This window comes from Protopterus annectens, chromosome 15.part0, assembly GCF_019279795.1.
Source record: "Protopterus annectens isolate FY-2018-M chromosome 15.part0, PAN1.0, whole genome shotgun sequence".
NCBI classification, from domain to species: Eukaryota; Metazoa; Chordata; order Ceratodontiformes; family Protopteridae; genus Protopterus; species Protopterus annectens.
This window is the reverse complement of record NC_056749.1, coordinates 458,184,824-458,206,384: the sequence shown is the minus strand read 5'-3', so window position 1 is coordinate 458,206,384 and position 21,561 is coordinate 458,184,824. Positions and strand designations below refer to the sequence as shown.

The 21,561-nt window shown below is 41.9% G+C and overlaps 1 protein-coding gene across 2 annotated transcripts in view; it reads left to right on the top strand.

The window, feature by feature from the left end:
• Positions 1-21,561, top strand: part of HEPH (hephaestin) — a 995,050-nt gene that overhangs the window by 132,070 nt on the left and 841,419 nt on the right. For both annotated transcript variants that reach the window (XM_044057195.1, XM_044057196.1), the window contains exon 2: positions 15,362-15,635. In XM_044057195.1, coding sequence (XP_043913130.1) covers positions 15,475-15,635 — 161 coding nt within the window. In that variant the 5' untranslated portion in view covers positions 15,362-15,474. The remainder of the gene's footprint in view (positions 1-15,361; positions 15,636-21,561) is intronic.

Here is a 21,561-nt window from a genome sequence, read left to right as displayed (position 1 = left end):
GATAATTATTTCATGGCTTTGCATTTGAGACTAATGAGGCTTATGGCTCAGTAATTTCCAGGGTCTGTAGATGGCCTGCCTTTGTGCAGAAGGATAAAGGTTGTTGTTTTCCATTTGTGTGTCACAAAGCCTGTTTAGGGGCTATAGTTAAATAGTGGTTACAGAGGGCCTGATAGGTCATGTTTCAGGTTATTTAGAAGGCAACCTGGGATACTGTCTAGGCCCATTAGTGCAGTTTTCTTGGCCTTAAAGAGAGCAGTGAAGACCTGTTCCCAAGTGATAGCAGGGGACTTATGTATGAAATTATTTCTTGAGAGGATGCTGAGGAGGAGAGAGAGGCAAAGTTAGAGCTGAGTTTGTCTGCCAGTAGATTTTTTTACATCTTCTGGTTCAGTATAGGTGGCTGCATTAACAATGAGCTCTGCACACAATTATGTATTGCTTTTGAGGTTGTGGACATAGAAAAATAATGCCTTGTGGTTGTTCTTGAACTGGGAGTCCAAATTTATCTGAAATTTGACTTGGGTAGACTTTGTCCTCTGAGATGTTTGTTTAGTTTGATGAGAGCCCTTTTATCCTGCTGGGTGCTACACCTCCTAATTTTTGCCAGGATTTTCTTCCTTCTGTTATACAGCCTTTTGGTGCTGTGATTTCACCAGTGTGGCTTGTTTTTTGAGTTAGTTCTGTAATTATTCCTGGTAGGTACAGCTATTAACAGGCATGTAGAATGTTTCTCTGAGCAGTTCCATACAGGCAGCAGTGGCGGGTTGACATTTTGCGAGGTTCTTACTTCATAGTAGGAAGTTAGCCTTAGAGTAGTTCCTGAACATTGCAGGTTTAGCTAGGGTGCTGGGTTTTATTTTTATTTCAAAGGAGACTGTTTTGTGGTCTGACCTTAACAGAGAAATTCCACTCACTTGCCATTACTTCCTGAATTTTGTCCAAAAATCCACCTAATGCAGAGCCAGCCCAATATTTAGAGTTTTGCCTCTTATGAAAGTAGTTTGGAAATTTCCAGTGTTTGCCCATGCGTATCACCAAATTAAATAAGAAAGTGCTTATCAGACAGGTGTGATCTGAAAACAGAAAAGGACACACCTCCATAGATGTGATTCTATTTGCATGTTCTTTGGATATATATATATATATATATATATATATATATATATATATATATATATATATATATATGTATATATATATATATATATATATATATATATATATATATATATATATATATATATATATACATACATACATACATACACACACACAGTGGATATAAAAAGTTTACACACCCCTGTTAAAATGCCACATTTTTGTAATATAAAAAAATGCAACCACAATAAATCATTTCAAAACTTTTCCCACCTTTAATGTGACCTATAACCTGTACACTTTCACTGAAAAACAAACAAATCTCTTAAGGGAAAAAATATAAAAAATAAATAATGTACAATATGCTGGTTGCATAAGTGTGCACACCCTTAAACTAATAATTTGTTGTGTGTGAACACCCTTAAACTAATACTTTGTTGAAGCACCTTTTGATTTAATTACAGAATTTAGTCTTCTTGGGTAGGAGTCTATCAGCATGGCACATCTTGACTTGGCAATATTTGCCCACTCTTCCTTGCAAAAGTGCTCCAAATCTGTCAGATTGCGAGGACATCTTTTGTGCACAGCCCTCTTCAGGTCACCCCACAGATTTTCTATTGGATTTAGGTCTGGGCTCTGGCTGGGCCATTCCAAAACTTTAATTTTCTTCTGGTGAAGCCATTCTTTTGTTGATTTGGATGTATGCTTTGGGTCATTGTCATGCTGAAAGGTGAAATTCCTCTTCATCTTTCTAGCAGATGCCTGAAGGTTTTGGGCTAAAAGTGACTGGTATTTGGAACTGTTCATAATTCCCTCCATCTTGACTAAAGCCCCAGTTCCAGCTGAAGAAAAGCAACCCAAAAGCATGATACTGCCACGGCCATGCTTTACCACGGGGATGGTGTACTTTTGGTGATGCGAAGTGTTGTTTTTGTGCCAAACGTACCTTTTAGAGTTGTGGCCAAAAAATTCAACCTTGGTCTCATCAGACCATAACACATTTTCTCACATGCTTTTGGGAGACTTGATGTATTGTTTTGCACATTTTAGCTGGGCCTGGATGTTTTTCTGTGTAAGTAAAGGCTTCCATCTTGCAACCCCACCCCATAGTTCAGACATATGAAGAATACAGGAGATTGTTGTCACATGTAGTACACAACCAGTACTTGCCAGAAATTCTTGCAGTTCCTTCAGTGTTGCTGTAGCTTTCTTGGCAACCTCCCTGACCAGTTTTTGTCTTATCTTTTCATCAATTTTGGAGGCACATCCACTTCTTTGCAACATCACTGTTGTCTCATATTTTCTCCACTTTCTGATGACCGTCTTCACTGTGTTCCATGGTATATCCAATGCTGTGGAAATTTTTTTGTACCCTTCTCCTGACTGATACCTTTCTACGATGAAATCCCTTTGATGCTTTGTAAGTTGTCTGTGAACCATGGCTTTTGCTGTAGGAGGCAACTGAGTAAATGTCAGGAAAATCCTACTAGGACAGCTGAACTTTATTTGGGGTTAATCAACGTCTCTTTAATTGATGGTAGGTGTGTGCCCAAGAAGACTGAATGCTGTAATTAAATCAAAAGGTGCTTTAACAAAGTATTAGTTTAAGGGTGTGCACACTTATGCAACCAGTGAAGTCTACTTTTTATATTTTCCTCCCAACAGATTTGTTTGTTTTTCAATTGAATTGTACAGGTTATAGGTCACATTAAAGGTTGGAAAAGTTTTGAAAAGATTTATTGTGTTCTCAATTTTTTATATCACAAAAACTGGCATTTTAACAGGGGTGTGTAAACTTTTTATAGTCACATATATATATATATATATATATATATATATATATATATATATATATATATAGTCCTATTACAAGAACGAAAGTTCACTACTTCGAACTTGTAATAGGAAGCCTCACTTTCTAAAGTTCACTTTAACGAAGTGAACTTTTGCGTCAAGTACTTTCACGAAAACACAGCGCATAGTCTGTATGGTGTGATAGTCACGGACCTTAGGGTTAGGGCACAGGTTAGGGTAAGGGGATAGTTAGTAAAGCTATCCCCTTACCCTAACCCATGCCCTAACCCTAAGGTTCATGACTATCACACAATAGTGGAGGACATTGCTATGTCCTTCACTCTGCTGCAGTCATCACAGACCTTAGGGTTAGGGCACGGGTCATGGTAAGGGGATAGCCCGTAGGGCTATCCCCTTACCATGACCCGTGCCATAACTCTAAGGTCTGTGAGTACTGCACGGAAGTTTAGTACAACACCTGTTCGTTGTACTGAACTTCACGTAAGTGCACTTTCACTGCAGTGAGCATTCCATGCACTATTTTGAATTAGTGAAAATTCGATCTAGTGTATGGAACCCATATATATATATATATATATATAAAACTGGCTTTTCAGAAAGTTGAACTTCATATGGCTGAGACCATATGATTGACTTTCCAAAAAGTTGAAGCTTTTCTATGGAGATCATGGTACAGTGGGGATCAAAAAATGTATCCTCTTCCCCACAGTAGTGTGATCTTGAGTTGGTATATATAATATGCAGGGGATATGGCGGTCTTACCCCCCCCCCATGCAAAAACATAGATTTTTGTTGCTTTGGCTTGTTCAGCTTTTTGGAAAGTCAATTGTATGGTCTAGGTCATATGTAATTTGACTTTTTGAAGTCAGTCTTCTGGCCAGATCGATATATGCCCTGTCTATGCTGGACCATTGTTTCCATATCAGGATATAATATGTTTCACCAGATTCCATTGGATTGGAAATTTTACTAAAAAATTCAACCAAGTCATAAAAGAATAGTAATTGCTAAGTCCTCCTCTCTGCATTTGTAAACCTCCTAGTTCTACTCCTGTAATCCCCCTTGTTACTGTCCAATTTCATATTCCAGTCCCCCACTAGAATTAACACACTCTCATGGAAATTAATTAGTAAAAGTTATCATAGAAATCCTAGTTTTGCCCCTGGTGAGACGTATATTGAGATAACACTAAGTTTCTTTCCCAGCACCTTCTATTCCATTTTATTCCTGCATCTTTAAATAAAGTCCTGCTAGAAGGGCTACTCACTTCATTTAGCTCCTACATAAGATGAGTGTGCCGATGATTTAAATCCATTTCTAGCTAATATATGTTCCTCATCATTAAAGGTGTACTTCCTGTAGTGCAACCAATCCCATGTCCTCCTTTCTTACTGTATTTGATATGCAGTCCCTCTTCCCTAAATTTAAGTCTTTAAAGCAATGTCTTACCTCAGTACTATGCAATGCTCAAGCAAACGAAGAGATTACTGTATAATAAATGTTAAAGTGAGTTTAATTTATGTGGCAATATTAGGATTACGTATCTAGAACATTATGGTATATAGAAAGTAGTTATATATATCTATTAATGTCTTGTCATATTAAGTCTATGTGAGATCTGCACATTTGAGTCTGGAGTTACGGAATTTTGTTCAGTTTTTGCACTTGTGTGATTATGAATGACAATGAAGTTTACTTTGACTTTGAATTGCATCTACTGTAATTACTATTTTTAGGTGCACAGTTCTTAAACAGTCAACTATGTCTAAAAAATGGTTTATATCAGATTTAAAAGTTCTTCAGTTTATCAGCATGTTGCTTTATAATTCTGCATAAGTATTGCTGCATAAATATTGCTGACAATAAGCTCCACATCTTACTTAATGCTTTTGTAATGACATTATTATAATTTACTGCATGTTTTATCTCTACCATTCATACATTATTAATAAAACAAAGTCAGGACAATCTTTTACTCAGTTATTTATTTGCCATAAATCCTTGCCATGAAACTCATGTTATGTTTCTACTGTCTATATGTTTATATATTTTGCTACTGTGGGAACAGGAAAACAACATTGTCAACCCACAGCTATGTTACTTAAACCTTTTTTCATCCATAATTATATAATTATTCAAAATGCAAATACATAAGTGAATAGTTACAGTAACCAGACCAAAAGTGATATATTTAGAACTTTGATAGATGAGTATTTGTATGGTTAAAGGCAATCGGAAAACTTAAATCAAAATCAACCTTTTACTTCATTTCTAAAAAAATATCAGTACAGCAATACAAAATTAATAATGGCCACTGTCAAGTCATTCTTCCATAAGAACATTATGTGAAATAATTCATTTATTGATACATTCATTCATACATTTCTAGCTGCTATAACTCATTCAGGGTTATATGGCAGTCAAAGCACGTATGTTGGCACTTAGCAGCCATAAGGCACCAGTCCATCCTAGGATCAGAAATACACACACACACACACACACACACACACACACACACACACACACACACACACACACACACACACACACACACATTTGTACGCCAGTTACATGCCATTGTTTAATTTATAGGCCTGCCTATGTACATGTCTTCGGAATGTAGGAGGAAGCAATAGACCCCACAAAGACACATGGAGGAAATGCAGATCCTGCACAGAGGCACCACAGCTGAGAAATTATCCAGAGTTCCAGGTGCTGTGAGGCAGGAACACTGACAGTCACACTGCTGTGTTGCTGTAATATGAAATACTTCACTAAGTCATATGTCGTCCTTCAGTGAAAACATTTTCCAGAGAGCTACTGAAGTTGATTGCCATAATTTGCAAAGTAAGAAAGATGGCCAGAATGTGTCCAGACTGATCCTACTGTTAGTTGCTAGTCAGAACCTAATGATCAGTCTAATTCAAAGCAGTATTCCAGGTCTGATCATAATGATCAGTCTAATTCAAAGCAGTATTCAAGGTCTGGGGACTGAAGAAGAAACCAGTATGATATAATGACTGCACATAATCTGGTCTACTATTCCTTTCAAGCAGTCTATACAAAATGCTTGAAAATTCAGCACTGTTGTAGATCACATGACCGTGTGTGTGTGTGTGTGTGTGCGTGCGTGTGTGTGTGTGTGTGTGTGTGTGTGTGTGCGTGTGAGTGAGAGAAAGAGGTCAGCTACTAGTAAAGATCTATGCTCCATGTGACTTTTCTCCTGGTGCAAACCAATAAAAACTGTTCTTGAATGCATATCAATTGTAAGCAGTCTTCATTTGATCATTTTAATTCTAAAGTATAGAAGCTATGTGCATATATTGCAGTGCAACTTAAGTTATAATATTGCTGACAATGAGTGGGATCAGAAGATAAAGTACAGTGGAGAGGAATGAGTTTGGAAAGAATACAGAGTGAGTTGGTCAACTAAAGGGTGCATATTCATGGAATGGGATAAATCTATGGACGAATGAAAAGAAATGGAGAAAAAGGAAAGGAAATTGGATAGAAAGTTTGATGTGCAGTGAAATACTGGATGAGGGGAGTGAAACTAAAGGTGAGCAAGCCTGTGATTTCTGAAGACCCGAGCCAGAGCAAAGCAAGGGTTTGGATGGGCTGTTAGAGCCACTAAGAGCCGATCCAGAACAGACAATTGGAACAGTAGCTCAGTTAAAAATAACTATTTCTGGAAGTTCGGAGCAAATTATTTAATTAAAAAAAAACATAGTTACAACCAAATAGACAAAGACATTGGCAGCACTCACTGAAATTAATGAATGAATGCTGACAGAATGCTGATCACACTTCCTAACAGCTCACAACCAGCCACCCCTTCGCCATACCCAAGCTAAATATCTGCTGACAATGAAAAATAGGAAAAAATTATAATAAGCACAGCACTTTGTATGCAAGAACGTGAACGTTGCCCTGACTAGTAGAAAGAAATTCATTTTTTCATCTTGTGGTCTAATGACGATTTAGTGCACAGTAGCTTTACCACACTTTCCAAGAAATGGTCAAACAGCCCCAAGGTAAAAACTAGCTTCACTACCTAAATGGAATAAAAACAACCTTGTAAAATGCTGGATTATTTTAATTTTATGCAATAATAAGAAGTTATGTACCTACCATAACGTTCCATGTTAGTTGTCTTCTTCTCTCCTTCTTTCTTGCTGGATGGGTTCGGAGCCGATCCTCGGCTCCGACTCGGCCAATACTAAAGCTCGAGAGCTAATTCCACCGGCTCGAGGCTCCCCCATATCCCACAATGCTAGGCGGTAACTCCTCAGATCTCGTTTGAAAGCTAGGCCAAGCAAGAAAAGGGTCTCCATAATATGGAGAAGGGTAATCCACCTCTATAGGGCTGAATGAGAGGTGACTTAAACCTAACAGAGGAAATATATAGAGGTGGTAAACAGTGGGAGAAAGATCATAGTGGTCACAATTTATCTCCTCTAGGTCTGTCCAGGCTAGGGGGAAGGAAGGTGGGACGCAAGAAAGAAGGTGGGAAGAAGACAACTAACATGGAACGTTATGGTAGGTACATAACTTCTTTATGTTAAGTTGTCTATCTCGCCTTCATTCTTGCTGGATGGGACCGCATCCCTAGCACCTTGTCCCGGGTGGCCTATCGGAACAGACTCTTGAGAACAGTGGAACCAAAGTTGGCATGGTCTCTGGAGGCTATGTCCAACTTGTAATGAGAAATGAAGGTATGAGGTGAGGCCCAAGTTGCTGCTGAACAAATAGAGTCAATAGGAAGCCTATCCTGAAAGGCTATGGATGTGGCTAATGCCCTTGTAGAGTGAGCTCTAGGCTTAGAGGACAATTGTTGGTGTCTGATCTCATAAATATAGGTAATCGTAGAAGTAAGCCATCTCGAAAGTGACACTTTAGAGACTGGAAGACCATCTTGCCTTCCGCATAGGAAACAAACAGCTGGTCTGTTTTTCTGAACTGTTTAGTCCTGTCTAAATAATACCTTAGTTGGCGATGAACATCTAAAGAGTGCAATTTTTATTCTGACCTGTTGCCATAATTGGGGGAAAAAACTGGAAGATCAATAGTTTGATTCAGGTTAGTTTGAGAGGCCACTTTAGGCAAAAAGGATGGATTGGTACACAAGGAAACTCTATCTTTGTGAAAAATTAGATACGGAGGACGACAGCATAGAGCATGAAGTTCCGAAACCCTTCTAGCCGAGGTGATGGCTATTAGAAAAAGCATTTTCCAAGACAGCAACTTTATAGAACATGAAGCTGCAGGTTCAAAGGGGGGTAGAATCAAAGATGCTAAAACCAAGTTCAGATCCCAAGGAGGAGGTGGATCCTTGACAGGGGGCTTAAGAAGAAAAACTCCCTTGAGAAAGGCTTTACAGAGTTTGTGGGACATAATAGTAGACTCTGACACTCCCACATGAAAATTAGATATAGCCACCAATTGAACCCTGATAGTAGAAGGAGAAGAACCTGCTTGGAAAAGCTCAGCTAGGAAATCAAGAATGAACTGAATAGGAGCAGTAAAGGGGTCTATTTCCCTGGACACTGCCAATAAAGAGAAACGTTTCCATTTGCTGCTATAAATCTTCCGGGTAGAAGACTTGTGAGAAGCTATCAGAATATCTCTCACTGAGTGAGATATTAAGGGAAACCTGGCTAAGGTTGGAATTGGAGGAACCATGCTGTGAGGTTCAAGGAGGAAAGGGATTGGTGCAGTTGACCCGACTGATGGATCAAGAGATCTGGAACTGGGTCCAGATGCCATGGTTGCGCCAAAAGGTAACAATGAAGAAAGGGAAACCAAACTTGTCGAGGCCAATAAGGGGCAATGAGGATCATTAAGGCCTTCAGAGCAATGGCTTTCCAAATCAGCTGAGGTATCAGTGGGAAGGGGGGAAAGGCATACAGGAGCCCTGGAGGCCAATCGTGAACTAGAGTGTCTCTGATGGGATGACCTGGTAGGGGAAAGAGGGTGAAGAACTCGGTACACTTGCTGTTTTGGGGAGTGGCAAAAAGATCGCAGCAAGGATGGCCCCAAGTTTGAAAAACTTCTTCCAACACTGTACTCTTCAGAGACCACTCGTGAGGCATGAGGATTGCTCTGCTCAATCTGTCTGCTATCACATTGGACTTGCCGGGAATGTGCGTTGCTATCAGGAAGCGCTGAGAAGAGATCACCCATTGCCACAGTCTGAGTGCTTCTCGACATAAGGGGTAAGATTTGGTTCCGCCTTGTTTGTTGATGTACCACACTACGGACATATTGTCCATCTGAATTGCTATAGTTCCCTTGGGAAGAGAGTCTTGAAGGGCTTGCAACGCTAGAAGCACTGCTCTCATCTCTAGAACATTTATGTGCAAGTGGCACTCGATTGGCTGCCACGTGCCCTGGACTGTCCTGCCCTGGTAATGCCCCCCCCACCCTATCAGGGAGGCGTCCGTTGTCAGAGTTGCAGCTGGGGGCGGGGGGGGAGTGAAGGGTCTGCCTAGAAGAAGTTGGGGGGAAGTAACCCACCATAGAAGATGATTCCTGCATGACTGAGTTATGCTGATAGTGTGGGACATTGGTAGAAGTTGAAAGGACCACTGAATGAAAAGCACCCACTGTAGAATCCTCATGTAATAGCGGGCTAAGGGGAGGAGAGGAATAGCCGCCGCCATAATCCTTAGGACTTTCAAAACCAGTCTGACCTTGACCTTGTTCTGTCGTAAGAGAAGGGAAACCTGCTTGTGAATGTCTGCTACTCTTTGTTCTGTGAGTCTGGCTGACAGACTAACTGTATCTAATCTTGCGCCTATAAAAATAATACATTGACAAGGCGACAAGACAGACTTTTCGTAATTTATCGAGATGCCTAGAGCCCGACAGGTTTGCAAGGTGTAGTCTCTGGCTAAGAGATGAAGATGCCTGGTGGTGGCAGTCAGGAGCCAGTCGTCTAAATACGGAAACACCTGGAATCCCCGGCCCCTCAAATGAGCGGCGACCACTGCCATGCATTTGGTGAACACTCGGGGGGCTGTAGTGAGACCAAAGGGCAGGGCTCTGAACTGAAAATGACTGGCCCCTAGCCTGAAGCGGAGAAATCTCCTGGATCATCTGTTCACTTTGATGTGATAGTATGCATCCTGGAGATCTATAGAGCACATCCAGTTGCCCTGGCCCAGAAAGGGCAGGATGGACTGCAGCGTGATCATCCGAAATTTCGTTTTCTTGACAAACTTGTTCAAGTTGCTGAGATCCAAAATGGGTCTCCAGTCCCCTGTTTTTTTTGGAACCAAAAAGAATTTGGAGTAAATTCCGGATCCTTGTTGGTCTGCTGGAACTGGTTGAATGGCTCTTTTTGCTAGCAGCTTTGAAATTTCTAGTGCTGCTTGTTCCCTTTGACTGGGTGGAACATCTGGAAGGGATTTTCCGGACTGTTTTGGGATGCGAATAAAAGGGATTATGTATCCTTCGGATATGATAGACTGTACCCACTTGTCTTGAGTAAGGGAGAGCCAGGCTTTTGGGTACAGAGATAATCTTCCCCTGACTGCCTCCGAAGGTAGACAGTCGGGCAACCCCTCAGGGGTGCTGAAAGGGTTTGTCAGAGAAAGTTTCTCGACTACCCTGATTCTGCAGGCCCCCTCTGCCTCTAGGACGGCATCTATTATTACTGTTCCCCCCTCTGCCTCTAGGGGGAAAACGACTCTGTGCGTCCGGTAAGACTCCCTGTGGTTGTTTTCAGAACCACATCTTCCCCCCCTTCTGACCTTTGGGGTAAGGCCTAGAAGGGGTAGAAAAATGGACTCCGACGGCAGAAAGAGTCTTACCTTCTGCCTCGCACCTTGTCAGAGTATCCTTCACTTGTGGACCAAAGAGAGATGATCCGTCAAAAGGGGAGTTAGTGAAAGACGCCTTGAAAGGGTCCGCAAAGCTACATAGCCGCATCCAGGCATGGCGACGTAAGGCCACCCCTGTACCTGCGGCTCTGCTCGCTCCATCAGCCGCGTACAAAGTCAGGCGCATGGAGGAGTTAACCACTGAATTAAGGGTAGCCAGCTGGGAGTTCATCCTATCTTGAAACCCCGCAGCTGATGGGTCCTTCAACACTTCACTAATTTCCTTGAGCAAGTCCCTCTGGAGACGAGTGAAATGACACAGGTAATTCAGCGAACGCATGGAAAAGGTCGCTGATGAAAACATCCGCTTACTGTACCTGTCCATGGTCCTAGATTCCTTATTAGGAGGATGGACAGGCACTGAAGGATCCGCTAATTCTTTCTTGGTGGCAGCAGCCACCACCATGGCATTCACAGAGACACCTTTTTACAAAAACTCCTTGTCTTTGGGGGCAGTGATAAATTTGGCCGGCCTCCTAGGGGTGGGTTCCACTGAGTCAGGAGCCATCCAAGCCTTCCTCGCAACCACTTCCATGAGTGGGTCAAAGGGAGGGGACACCCAGGAGGTGGAAGGTCGAGAACCAAATGCCTCAAGGTACACTGATTCGTCCTCTGAAGGGTTAAGGGCTGGCCAATTCCCCCTCTGCTTCAGGATTTCCAGTATGTCTGCAAAGGAGACATCTTCAGAGGGGGAACGAGGGGAACCCTCAGAATCTTCCAAATCAGTGTCAGAGGTGACAGACTCAGGGGAGTCAATGTGCTTCCTCTTGCACTGTCTCTTCCTAGGGAGTTCCTCTGCAAGATCAGGAGAGGCCTCAGAAGAGGAGGAAATTCCCACTGGGGAAACTTGAGGCGCAGATTCTCTACGGTCCAAAGCAAGGGGGTGAGAAGAAATCACCGCAGGCACTGTAGAGGGAGGAGCTGTTGGAGCCGAATGTGGAGTAGAACCAGGTTCTAACACGCTCCGCATGACCTCAAAGGCACCCCTATCAGGCAGGGCCAGAGGTCTCCGCTCCGAAGAGCTGAAAACCTCCCCCAGCACCGACAAGGATGGCTCCGAAGATGATGTCGGAGCCGAACTAACCAGCGCCGAAGCACCGAGAGGGAGAGCGGGGTCGGACAAGGGTCCGATGCCACTCGCCCCCTCGGAGCAGATGAGGGAAGTCCGGTGCCGAGATCTCTCCAAGGAGGAAATCGGAGCAGACGACGGTGCCGAAAAGAAAGGTATCACTTCCAACGCTCCCACAGTCTCGGCTATGAGCAGCACCAGCTCAGAACTCGAGAGTCAGAGTAGGAATATCTAGTGCAATGGGGGTAGCCATCGACTGAGTCGGGCTGTGCAACATCTGGGCCAGTGCCTCGGACTTAAGTCTACTCACCACCCTCTGCAAATCACGGTCCGAAAGTCTGGAGGACCTAGAGGAGTGTGACCTATGGCTCCGTTCAGACAAGAGCGGTGAGGCTGGAGCCAAATGAACGGAGCCAATAGAAGGCGACCTGGATCTCTTCCTAGTAGTCGGTTCCGACAAAAGTGTCAGAGCCAACTTAGACTTGTCTGTCTCTGCTCCAGCCGGAGCCGAGGACACAGTATGTATAGTAGGTCTAGAATCATCGGCTCCGGCCGGAACCGATGGTTGAACCGTTAAAATGGTCTTAGAACCTCCGGAGGACGGCACGGAAGCTGGAGCCGACTGCCTGGAGGACTTAGAAGGTTTCCCCGACATGGACTGTGTCGGGGGACCCTCAGGCTTCAATAAGCCTCTTAAAATTAGCTTATTTTTACATTCCTGCAGGACTCTAGGGCTGAAACCATGACAGACAGCACAAGAGTCCTGCAGGTGTAAAGGTCCCAGGCAGTATACACAAGAAGTGTGACCATCTGTCAGAGACATCTTCTGACAGCACGAGTCACACTTCTTAAAGCCTGAGACATTCGATTCCTTAGACATCTCTAAGAAAATAAACGATAGTGTAATCACTCACACTCACACACACACAGATTACACTAAAAATAAAAAGGTTAATTATTTAAGCACAAAAATTCCCTAAAAAAACACGCACTCACTCCAACTACTAGGAGGGGTGGGAAGGGGCCTAAAGGCCTAAGGGAGGAACTCCTGAAAAAGTTTTTGAAAAGGGGAGAAAATTGGTAGGGAGAGTAAAACTATTTAATTTAACTAACTAACTACTATAGAAAAATAACTAAAAGGGGGTCTATTTAGCAAAAAGACTTTATCTAAAGCAACTAACCTGTAGAGCCGGTTGGAAAGAGCAACTCGTCAGCTTAGCGGCAAACGAGATCTGAGGAGTTACCGCCTAGCATTGTGGGATATGGGGGAGCCTCGAGCCGGTGGAATTAGCTCTCGAGCTTTAGTATTGGCCGAGTCGGAGCCGAGGATCAGCTCCGAACCCATCCAGCAAGAATGAAGGCGAGATAGACAACTTAACATACAATATTTCAGTTCCCTTAAGACAGCCCACAATAATAATAAAAAAAAACGAGAGAAGAATGAAAACCTTAAGAACTACAGTAACATTTTGCTGTTTCACCTTGTGATTGGTAAACACATACAGTGCCCCCAACAAGACATAACACTTTTTGCTAACAGTGATTGTATGATGACCTTGTTATTTTACGTACCAGATGCGTCCAAATCCCTTCCCCAAAAAAGCAGCCCAGTGCCATGAACATCTCTGATGCTTGATGGTGAGGAAAGTGAAAGAAAAAAGAAACAACTACAATAATATAGTAATTTCAACATGTTGTAGTTGAACAGATATACTCATCCATAAACATACACCAAGCTCCACTCAGAGATTCACAGCACTGAGCTAAAAGTGGGGACAGTTGAGAAACTGGTGGTTATGGAAGTAAAAATAAAGAAACACAAAAGAATTTTGCCTATGCTGTCCTTAGCATTGGTAGTACTTTCCAAGCTCTCTCAAACTCTTTCTCTCACTGTAACAAGCTCTTCTCCCTCTGTAGAAGCATGCAAGCACTCTGAAATAAAGGACATAATGCACCCTCATCCTAAAAATGATCTGCAAATCTTTTTAAAAAAAGAATTGTCCAGCCTGACAAATTGTGAAACCTTCATAAACCCTAAGAACACTGTTACCTATGCAGATCTTTTCACAGAAACCCTATACAAGCATGTTAATAGCTGCATACATGTAGCTGTACCCACCAAGAAGAAATACAGAACTAACTCAAAAGCATGCCACCCTGGTGGAATTATATCAATAGGCCATATAACAGAAGAAAGAATATCATGGCAAAGATTAGGAGGTACAGCACCCAGCAGGATACAAAACACTCATTAAACTAAACAAACAACTCAGAGGACAAATAAAGTATACCAAAGGCAAATATGGACTCCCAGGCCAAGGCCAACCACAAGGTATTCTTTAGCTATGTCTGCAACCTCAAAAGCAATACACAATTATGTGCGGAGCTCATTGTAAATGGAGCCACTTATACTGAGCCAGAGGATACAACAAATCTACTGGCCAACAAATTCAGCTCCAACTTTACCCCTATCTCCCCCTCAACCTTCTCTAAGGAAATACCATCAAATATAACTCCCCTGCTATCACTAGGGAACAGGTCCTTAATGCCCTCTCTAAGACAAAGAACACTGCATCAATGAGACCAGACAATATCCCAGGATGCCTTCTAAATAGCATGATACATGACCTGCCAGGTGGAATTGCTATTTAACTGCAGCCTCCAAACAGGCTTCATGCCTCATGAATCGACAACAGCAACAGTCATCGCCCTGCACAAACACGGACCCATCTACTGACTTATAAGTCTGATTAGCCTTATATGCAAAGCCATGGAAAGAATTATAAAACAAATTATCAATAATGGTATAGTAAACCTTCAGATGTTGGACCCAGCCCAGTCTGGTTTAATTAAGGGCAAGTCATGCCTACTCATCCTGGGGGACTTCTTTGAGAAGGTCACCAAAGTAATGGATGAGGCAAAGTATTAGTTTAAGGGTATGCGCACTTATGCAACCAGTTTATTGCACGTTTTTTATTTTTTATATTTTTTTCCCCTAACAGATTTGTTTGTTTTTCAATTGAATTGTACAGGTTATAGGTCACATTAATGGTAGGAAAAGTTTTGAAATTATTTATTGTGGTCAAATTTTTTATATCACAAAAACCTGCAATTTTAACAGGGTTGTGTACACTTGTTATATGCACTGTACATTAATTGTGCAGGATACAGTTATGGATTTGAAAGGATGACTGTTAAATATGATTATTCTAAATAGTAAATATTACACAGAATATACATTCATACAGTTATGTGTGTGTACACTTTAATTTTTTACAAAATGGAAGATGTGTGAAGTTAGGTTAAAACAAAAATGATAAAGAGATGAGGAAAAATGCAACTCTAGTGGTTTTGCTGAAAAGAACCGTCCTTTTAAGCTGACATATGCGACAGCTAATATTTCCCTTATAATCCTAGATATTTATGCTTAAGTTATTTTTCCATTAGATTAATTCATCCTCCAATTTGACTTCTTTACTTTGGTCTTTTTTAGGTAACTATGTATTTGGAATCAACAGTTTGTCACAATAAATCCACATGCAAACTTATGAGAAACTGCACTCCCGTTGACTCGTCACTCATAGGTACTTTGCCTACAGCCACAAGATGAGGATCTCTCTGTTGTTCCACTGCTTTTCGACTCTCAACCTACTTATTCTTTGCAACGGAGCTACCAGGCTGTACTACCTGTGTATTAAGGAAATAGAGTGGAATTATGCACCTACTGGGAGGAATGTCATCAGTGATACTAACATCACACTTGATCAGTAAGTTTATTTTCACTGCTTAACTGATGAACTTGTTTTTGCATGATATGGTGAACTGCACTGTGTGTGACCAGGATTCGTCAATATGGATCCAGACTGGATACTGGACTGACTATTGCATCAAAGCAGAGTACAGCCTTAAGCAAATAGCATGAATGATTGAAGTGATCCACAATAGGACAGACTCATGTGAATATAGAAGCATACTGCATGCAAATAAGGGAAGTAGGGAAGTGCATAAACTCTCAATAGTGTAAGTAGCAGCTATGCTGTAATAACCATGACAGCAGATGGGTTTTTAGGAGTGAAATACAACATAAATTAATTGCGTGTACTGTGTAAACTTCAGACAGGCAAAATTAGAGTCTGTGGAGTTGCTCATGTTAGTCTGTTAGTCTGAAATCTTGTTTTGCAAGATGTATATCAGTCCAATAAGAAGCAGTATATCTCAGTGTTCTAGTGTTTTTTTTGAAAATGTACTAGCACTGCAGTTCTCCTTTTTTCTTGTCAAAATTAGATGCAGTTAAATATAAATATATATATATAATGTTAAATATGCAGTTGAACTGTCTAATGTAAGTGCAATTTGATCGGCAAAACCCATCTGTGTGTGTCTGTCTGTCTGTATATATGTGCACTATATGTCATGAAATGATCTCCAGAGGGACAAGGGATTCTGACTTGTTTCATTTAAATCAAAATTTTCTCGAAACTAATTGCAGTTTTTTTAACTCTAGGAATATCATAATTTGTAACTACCAGTCTACTGGAATTACACTAATAATCCATGTAAATTCAAAGGCTGAGTGGTCAGATAATCCAGATGGGGATAATGCTGTTATGTGATGGATTTTGGTACCAGTACCTGTAAATAGTAAATCCAGAGTAACATTATTCCTAGGAGGAAAATTAATCATTTGAGTCATGTTACTTGATGACACTGTATCATAAAATTCATGCTCAAAACAAGTACTACATGCACCTTTTTTCCAATCAGTATTAGAATATTTAAAGTTGCCCATTATTATTAAGTCATTTGTGTTCCACTTTGTCAATGAATTCCGGTAAAGAAGATAATTGCTCTCTGTCCATTATAAGGCTTCTTCTTCTTCTTATTTCGGCATTTCCCAGTTAGGGGTCACCACAGCGGATCACCTATCCACTCATTACTGGCAGTGGAGTATTTACAGTGTTGAGTTGCCAGCCCAGCACCCAACCTTCCACAGAAGGCACACACATGCATGCACTCACACCAAGGGGCAATTTAGAGTGTCCAATCCACCTACAGCATGTCTTTGGGATGTGGGAGGAAACTGGAGCACCCAGAGGAAATGGATGCGACCACAGGGAGGACATGCAAACTCCGCACAGAAGGCACCCCAGCTAAGGATTAAACTGGAGAACCTCTTGCTGTGAGGTCCATTATAAGGCTTCTATAAGTGCAAATTACCTGTAGACATATACCATTAAAATATGCTGGAAACTCACATACAGCAGATGCCGTAATAAATTTGCAACAACTTAATCATGAAGAAGTATGATGAAAAGTAGTGGTCTACATTACCTAGCCATGGCCCTTCTGCTGAGTTTGGGGCAGCATCTGACTATATGCATTGGAAAGTTACAGTTCTTCTCTAATTCCTAAATAAATATTCAGTGAAGGAGTTACTTTTGGTTAGGTAAATAGGTATAAAAAAATATTTCAGTTGCTTCAGACTGTAAATTGTATTCAGTTCTTGCTTAGTGTAATCTATGGTGGTGTAGCTATATGTTAAACTGTGAAACTTACATTATGATTGAGCTGTAATAAAACATTTGTTGAAATCAAATGCTAGTTAGTGGCCAGTGTTTATCATTCATCATTTCAGATGTTTTAATGCTCACATGTAATTTCAGTTTCTTGTTTAATATTTTAATATCTAGGTGTCTGACAAACTTTCAGTTCATCATTTGGGTGTTAATATTTATGATTTCTAACCCGCATTTCCAGTTCAGCACTCATGCATGCAGAACTTAGTGGCTTGTGTACTTTCAGTTCAACACTTAGGTACTGAGATATGTAACCTCTGACCTCTACTTTCAGTTTAATATTTAAGTATATAGATGCACAGCCCCTGACCAGCAGTTTTAGTTTAACATGCAATTATTCAGCTATGAAGCATCTAAATGGAACATTTAGTTCAATACTAAGGTGTTCAGAAATGTACATTTGGCCTCTGCTTTCATTTCTTCTGACTTGTAGTTTTTGTTCAACACTCAGGTATTCAGATATGCAGCTTTTTACCTGTCTTTTCAGTTCATCATTCAGATAAAGAGCTAAGTAGTTGACCTTCAGGTGCAGCTCAGAGTTCACATGGCCCCTTCAGGGCTGGATATTGTATTTTTTTTCAGGACACCAGTCCCTTGATGTCCCACACCTGAATTTCTTTTATTTATTACTTTTTTACTACAGTTACTGATGTTTCACATGTGCATTGTATTAAGAAATAGCTGGATATGCCTTTAAACTTTTTTCTGTTTCAGGTATTTTAATCTCTAACAAATGAAAAAATGTGCCCAACAGGCCTCAAGCAGCCCTCAAGCCAATATTATTCTGAGAGAGAGAGAAACTACAATCTGATGATGTTAATCCTTGTTCATTCCTTAAGCATGGGTATGCCGGCCACTTTCCAAGCTCGCGTCAGCCACAAATTCTCTAGTTAAACTCTTACCCATAATTCCCCTCTTCCTGTTTCCCCAGATTTCATTTGCCGCGTCGCAGTTAGGTCGTGTCAGGCTACTTCGCTTGAGCTAAGTACACATTTTTGATCTTTTCAAAAATTTGACTAAACTTTTTGAGGAAAAAAGTAGTTATTTAGTTATCTCTTAACTTATCGCACCTAGCGACTACTCCTTGTGCTCTTATTTTGTTTTTTTTTTTCTTTCTCTTACTGACAAGATATTTCTTTCCCTTTACCATCGTTGGTAAATCTTTCTGGGCCTTACCTTCAGGTAATTCTTTTTTGGTATCCCTTCTTTCCCTTTCTTTAGTATGACAGATAAAAAGGGCAGTCCAGGTTTTAACAGATGTGTGGAATGTGGCCATAAATTGCCTCTCTCTGATGCACATTCTTTATGTGTTTATTGTTTGGGTGTGCCTCATTTAACAGTTATCCCACCTTGCAGGATTTGTAAGAATTTTACTAATAGGACTGTCATTGAAAGAAAGAATAAGTTGATTTTAAAAGGGCTACTTAAATCTTCCTTTTCAGAGGCTATTTCTGAGATGGAGGTCTCATACCCTCCAAGCTCCAACAAGAAAAGGAGTGATGATTATAAGAAAATCTAAGTCCCTTCCATTCTCTCTGGCTGGAGGCCCTATGGAACCGAGATCTAAAAAACCTAAGCTTTCCACTACGGATTTGGCCTCATCGGCACAGACGATTTCAGAGCCTAGTTATTTGGTTCCGAGTCCATCGGCGCCATCTACTTTTTTGGCACCGAGTAGTGAGCCTTATACAGCGTTGGAACCGAGGGGCTCCTCAGTTCAGACTCTTTCACTGGCACCGGCAGTATAGTCCATGCAGTTTTTGTTGGCGCTGATAGGTGTGTCGACTCCAGTCTCCCTCTCGGTTCAGACCATCGATTTGGCGCCGACTATTCGCTTGGCGCTGACCATTCTCTTTCTGTTGCAGACTCTCTCGACATTGCCAGTTACTACTTTAGTACCAACCTCATCGAGGCAGACATTACCTTCGTCACCGATGATTCCCTCGGGGCACACTACTGTTGTTCAGGCCATGCCAATTCCTTTTTTTGTAGTACCGTTGTGGTCACCAAACTTGTTCTGACTTTGGATAGACCTGATTCTCCTTTGTCTATGTCTGTGAGATCCACTAGAAGCCTCTCTGAACATGATGTGCTGCGTCTTGTGGATCATTTGCTTCTGGCTAGAGGTATTCTTCCTCCCAGGACCTGTACTTCCTTGGGAGGTGACCATTCTTCATCAGATCCACCATCACTGTCTTGGATGCCCCTTACTATAGCACAGTCTTCCCGTGCTGTTTCCCTTATGGATCTCACTAAGGAGCCTCAGTTGCCTTTGTGGCAGGATTCTCTTGCCACTACCCAGGATGCTAACTGTGGCGCCCCTTCTTCAGCTTTCCGCAGCTGTCCAGGGACTCCGAGTCAGGAGAAGACTATTGTGTCGGCTGACTTTTCTATACTATCAGTAAACCAAAAAGGTGGTGCAATAGTGCTCAAATAACACAAATGAAACAAAGAAGGAGCACTACTGTTGCGAGTCCACAAGACAGTTTATACGAAGTATAAAATTAAGTGCTTTCGTCAGTGCCAGTTGACTTCATCAGACATTTCTATACTATCAGTGTCTCTGCTTTTTATACAAGAACACTGGGCATGAGAGCCGCAGGACATACCCCCACAGGAGGCCCCTATTGAGCTGTCTTCCCCAGGTTTCTCCCTCTGAGGAAGTTCATTAAAAGTCTTCGTGTAAGAGGAAACACATGGACTCCACTGAGGAGTCCCTCACTGAAGACACAGACTTGGATGATGGGGAAGGGTCCTCTAGGTCACCCTCTGAGGTATCCTTCAGAGATATCCTAGGAAATCCTGAAACAGAGAGGTGATTGGCAGCCCTCTAACTCAACATCTGAAGAGTCTGTGTACCTACAGGCCTTTCGTGCCTGGCCCCCTACCTCCTGGGTTACTCCACCTGCCAATAAACTGGTCCAGCTCATCATACAGCATGCATGGAAGGCTCCTGACACAGTTGAGGCCATTTCCCGGAGGTCAGATAAAATTTTGTCCCCTCCTGAGAGCGACCCCCATTGGTCCAAAGGTCTTCCGGTAGATGCCTTGGTGGTGGCGGCCGCAACTAAAAAGGACCTGACGGACGAAGAAAGCCAGACTGTTCATCCTCCCAACAGGGTGTCTCAGGCTCTGGACAGAATTGGGAAGCGTACCTTTGCAATCAGGGCTCTGAACTATATGGCACATTTTACCAGGCTCCAAAGAGACTTAATGTCTGAGCTCTCTGAAACTTTGGCTGGTGCTGTGTCTGATGAGGTCCATGACAAAGTGGCCTCTCAATTAGCCACCATTGAATCTATTTCTAACTCCTCCATGCATCTCATTTCTCATGCATCAGAAGGAGCAGTTAGAGCAGCATGTGCAGGCATTGTTCTGAGACGACTTGCATGGATGCGCTTTTGTGATTTCGCCGATCCCTTCAATGCTTCCTTTATCAATGCTCCAACTGAAGCCTCTTCATTGTTTGGTCCCAAAGTTAAAAGCACACTGGCTACATGTGAACAGGACAGTAAGACCCTTTCTGCCGTGGGTGTCCATTACTCTTCCCCTCAACGGGCTTTCTCCAGAAACCAAAAGAGTGGGAAGATATGGCACAAAAAATCTCAGGGCTCCTTCCGTGACACACAGGCCGATTTTTCCCCTAGAGGCAGAGGGGGAAATTCTCAGGGAAGAAGCCCCTTTCGAGGCAGAAGAGGTCTGTGTAACCAAGGTTCCAGGGATTCTTTCACTGGTCCACCCTATCAGCGCTCCTGAGGAGCGGCCCAACTGCTTTCCTCTGGAAGTGGTTGGGGGGTCTTTTCTCTTTCTATCCTTCTGCCTAGCTAACCGTCACCACCTATTCTTGGGTACAAAAGATAATAACCAGAGGTTACCATATCCCGTTCGATCTTTATCCCGCCACCTTAAGGAAATTACCCGATGTGCCACCCAGTCAAAGGGTACAGGCAGCATTAGAGACTGCAAAGCTGCTAAGCAAAAGAGTCATCCAAACAGTCCCACCGGACCAGATAGGATCTGGATTCTACTCAAGACTATTTTTGGTGCCAAAAAAGACCGAGGACTGGAGATCAATTTTGGATCTCAGTGTGTTAAACAAATTTGTAAAGGTACAGAA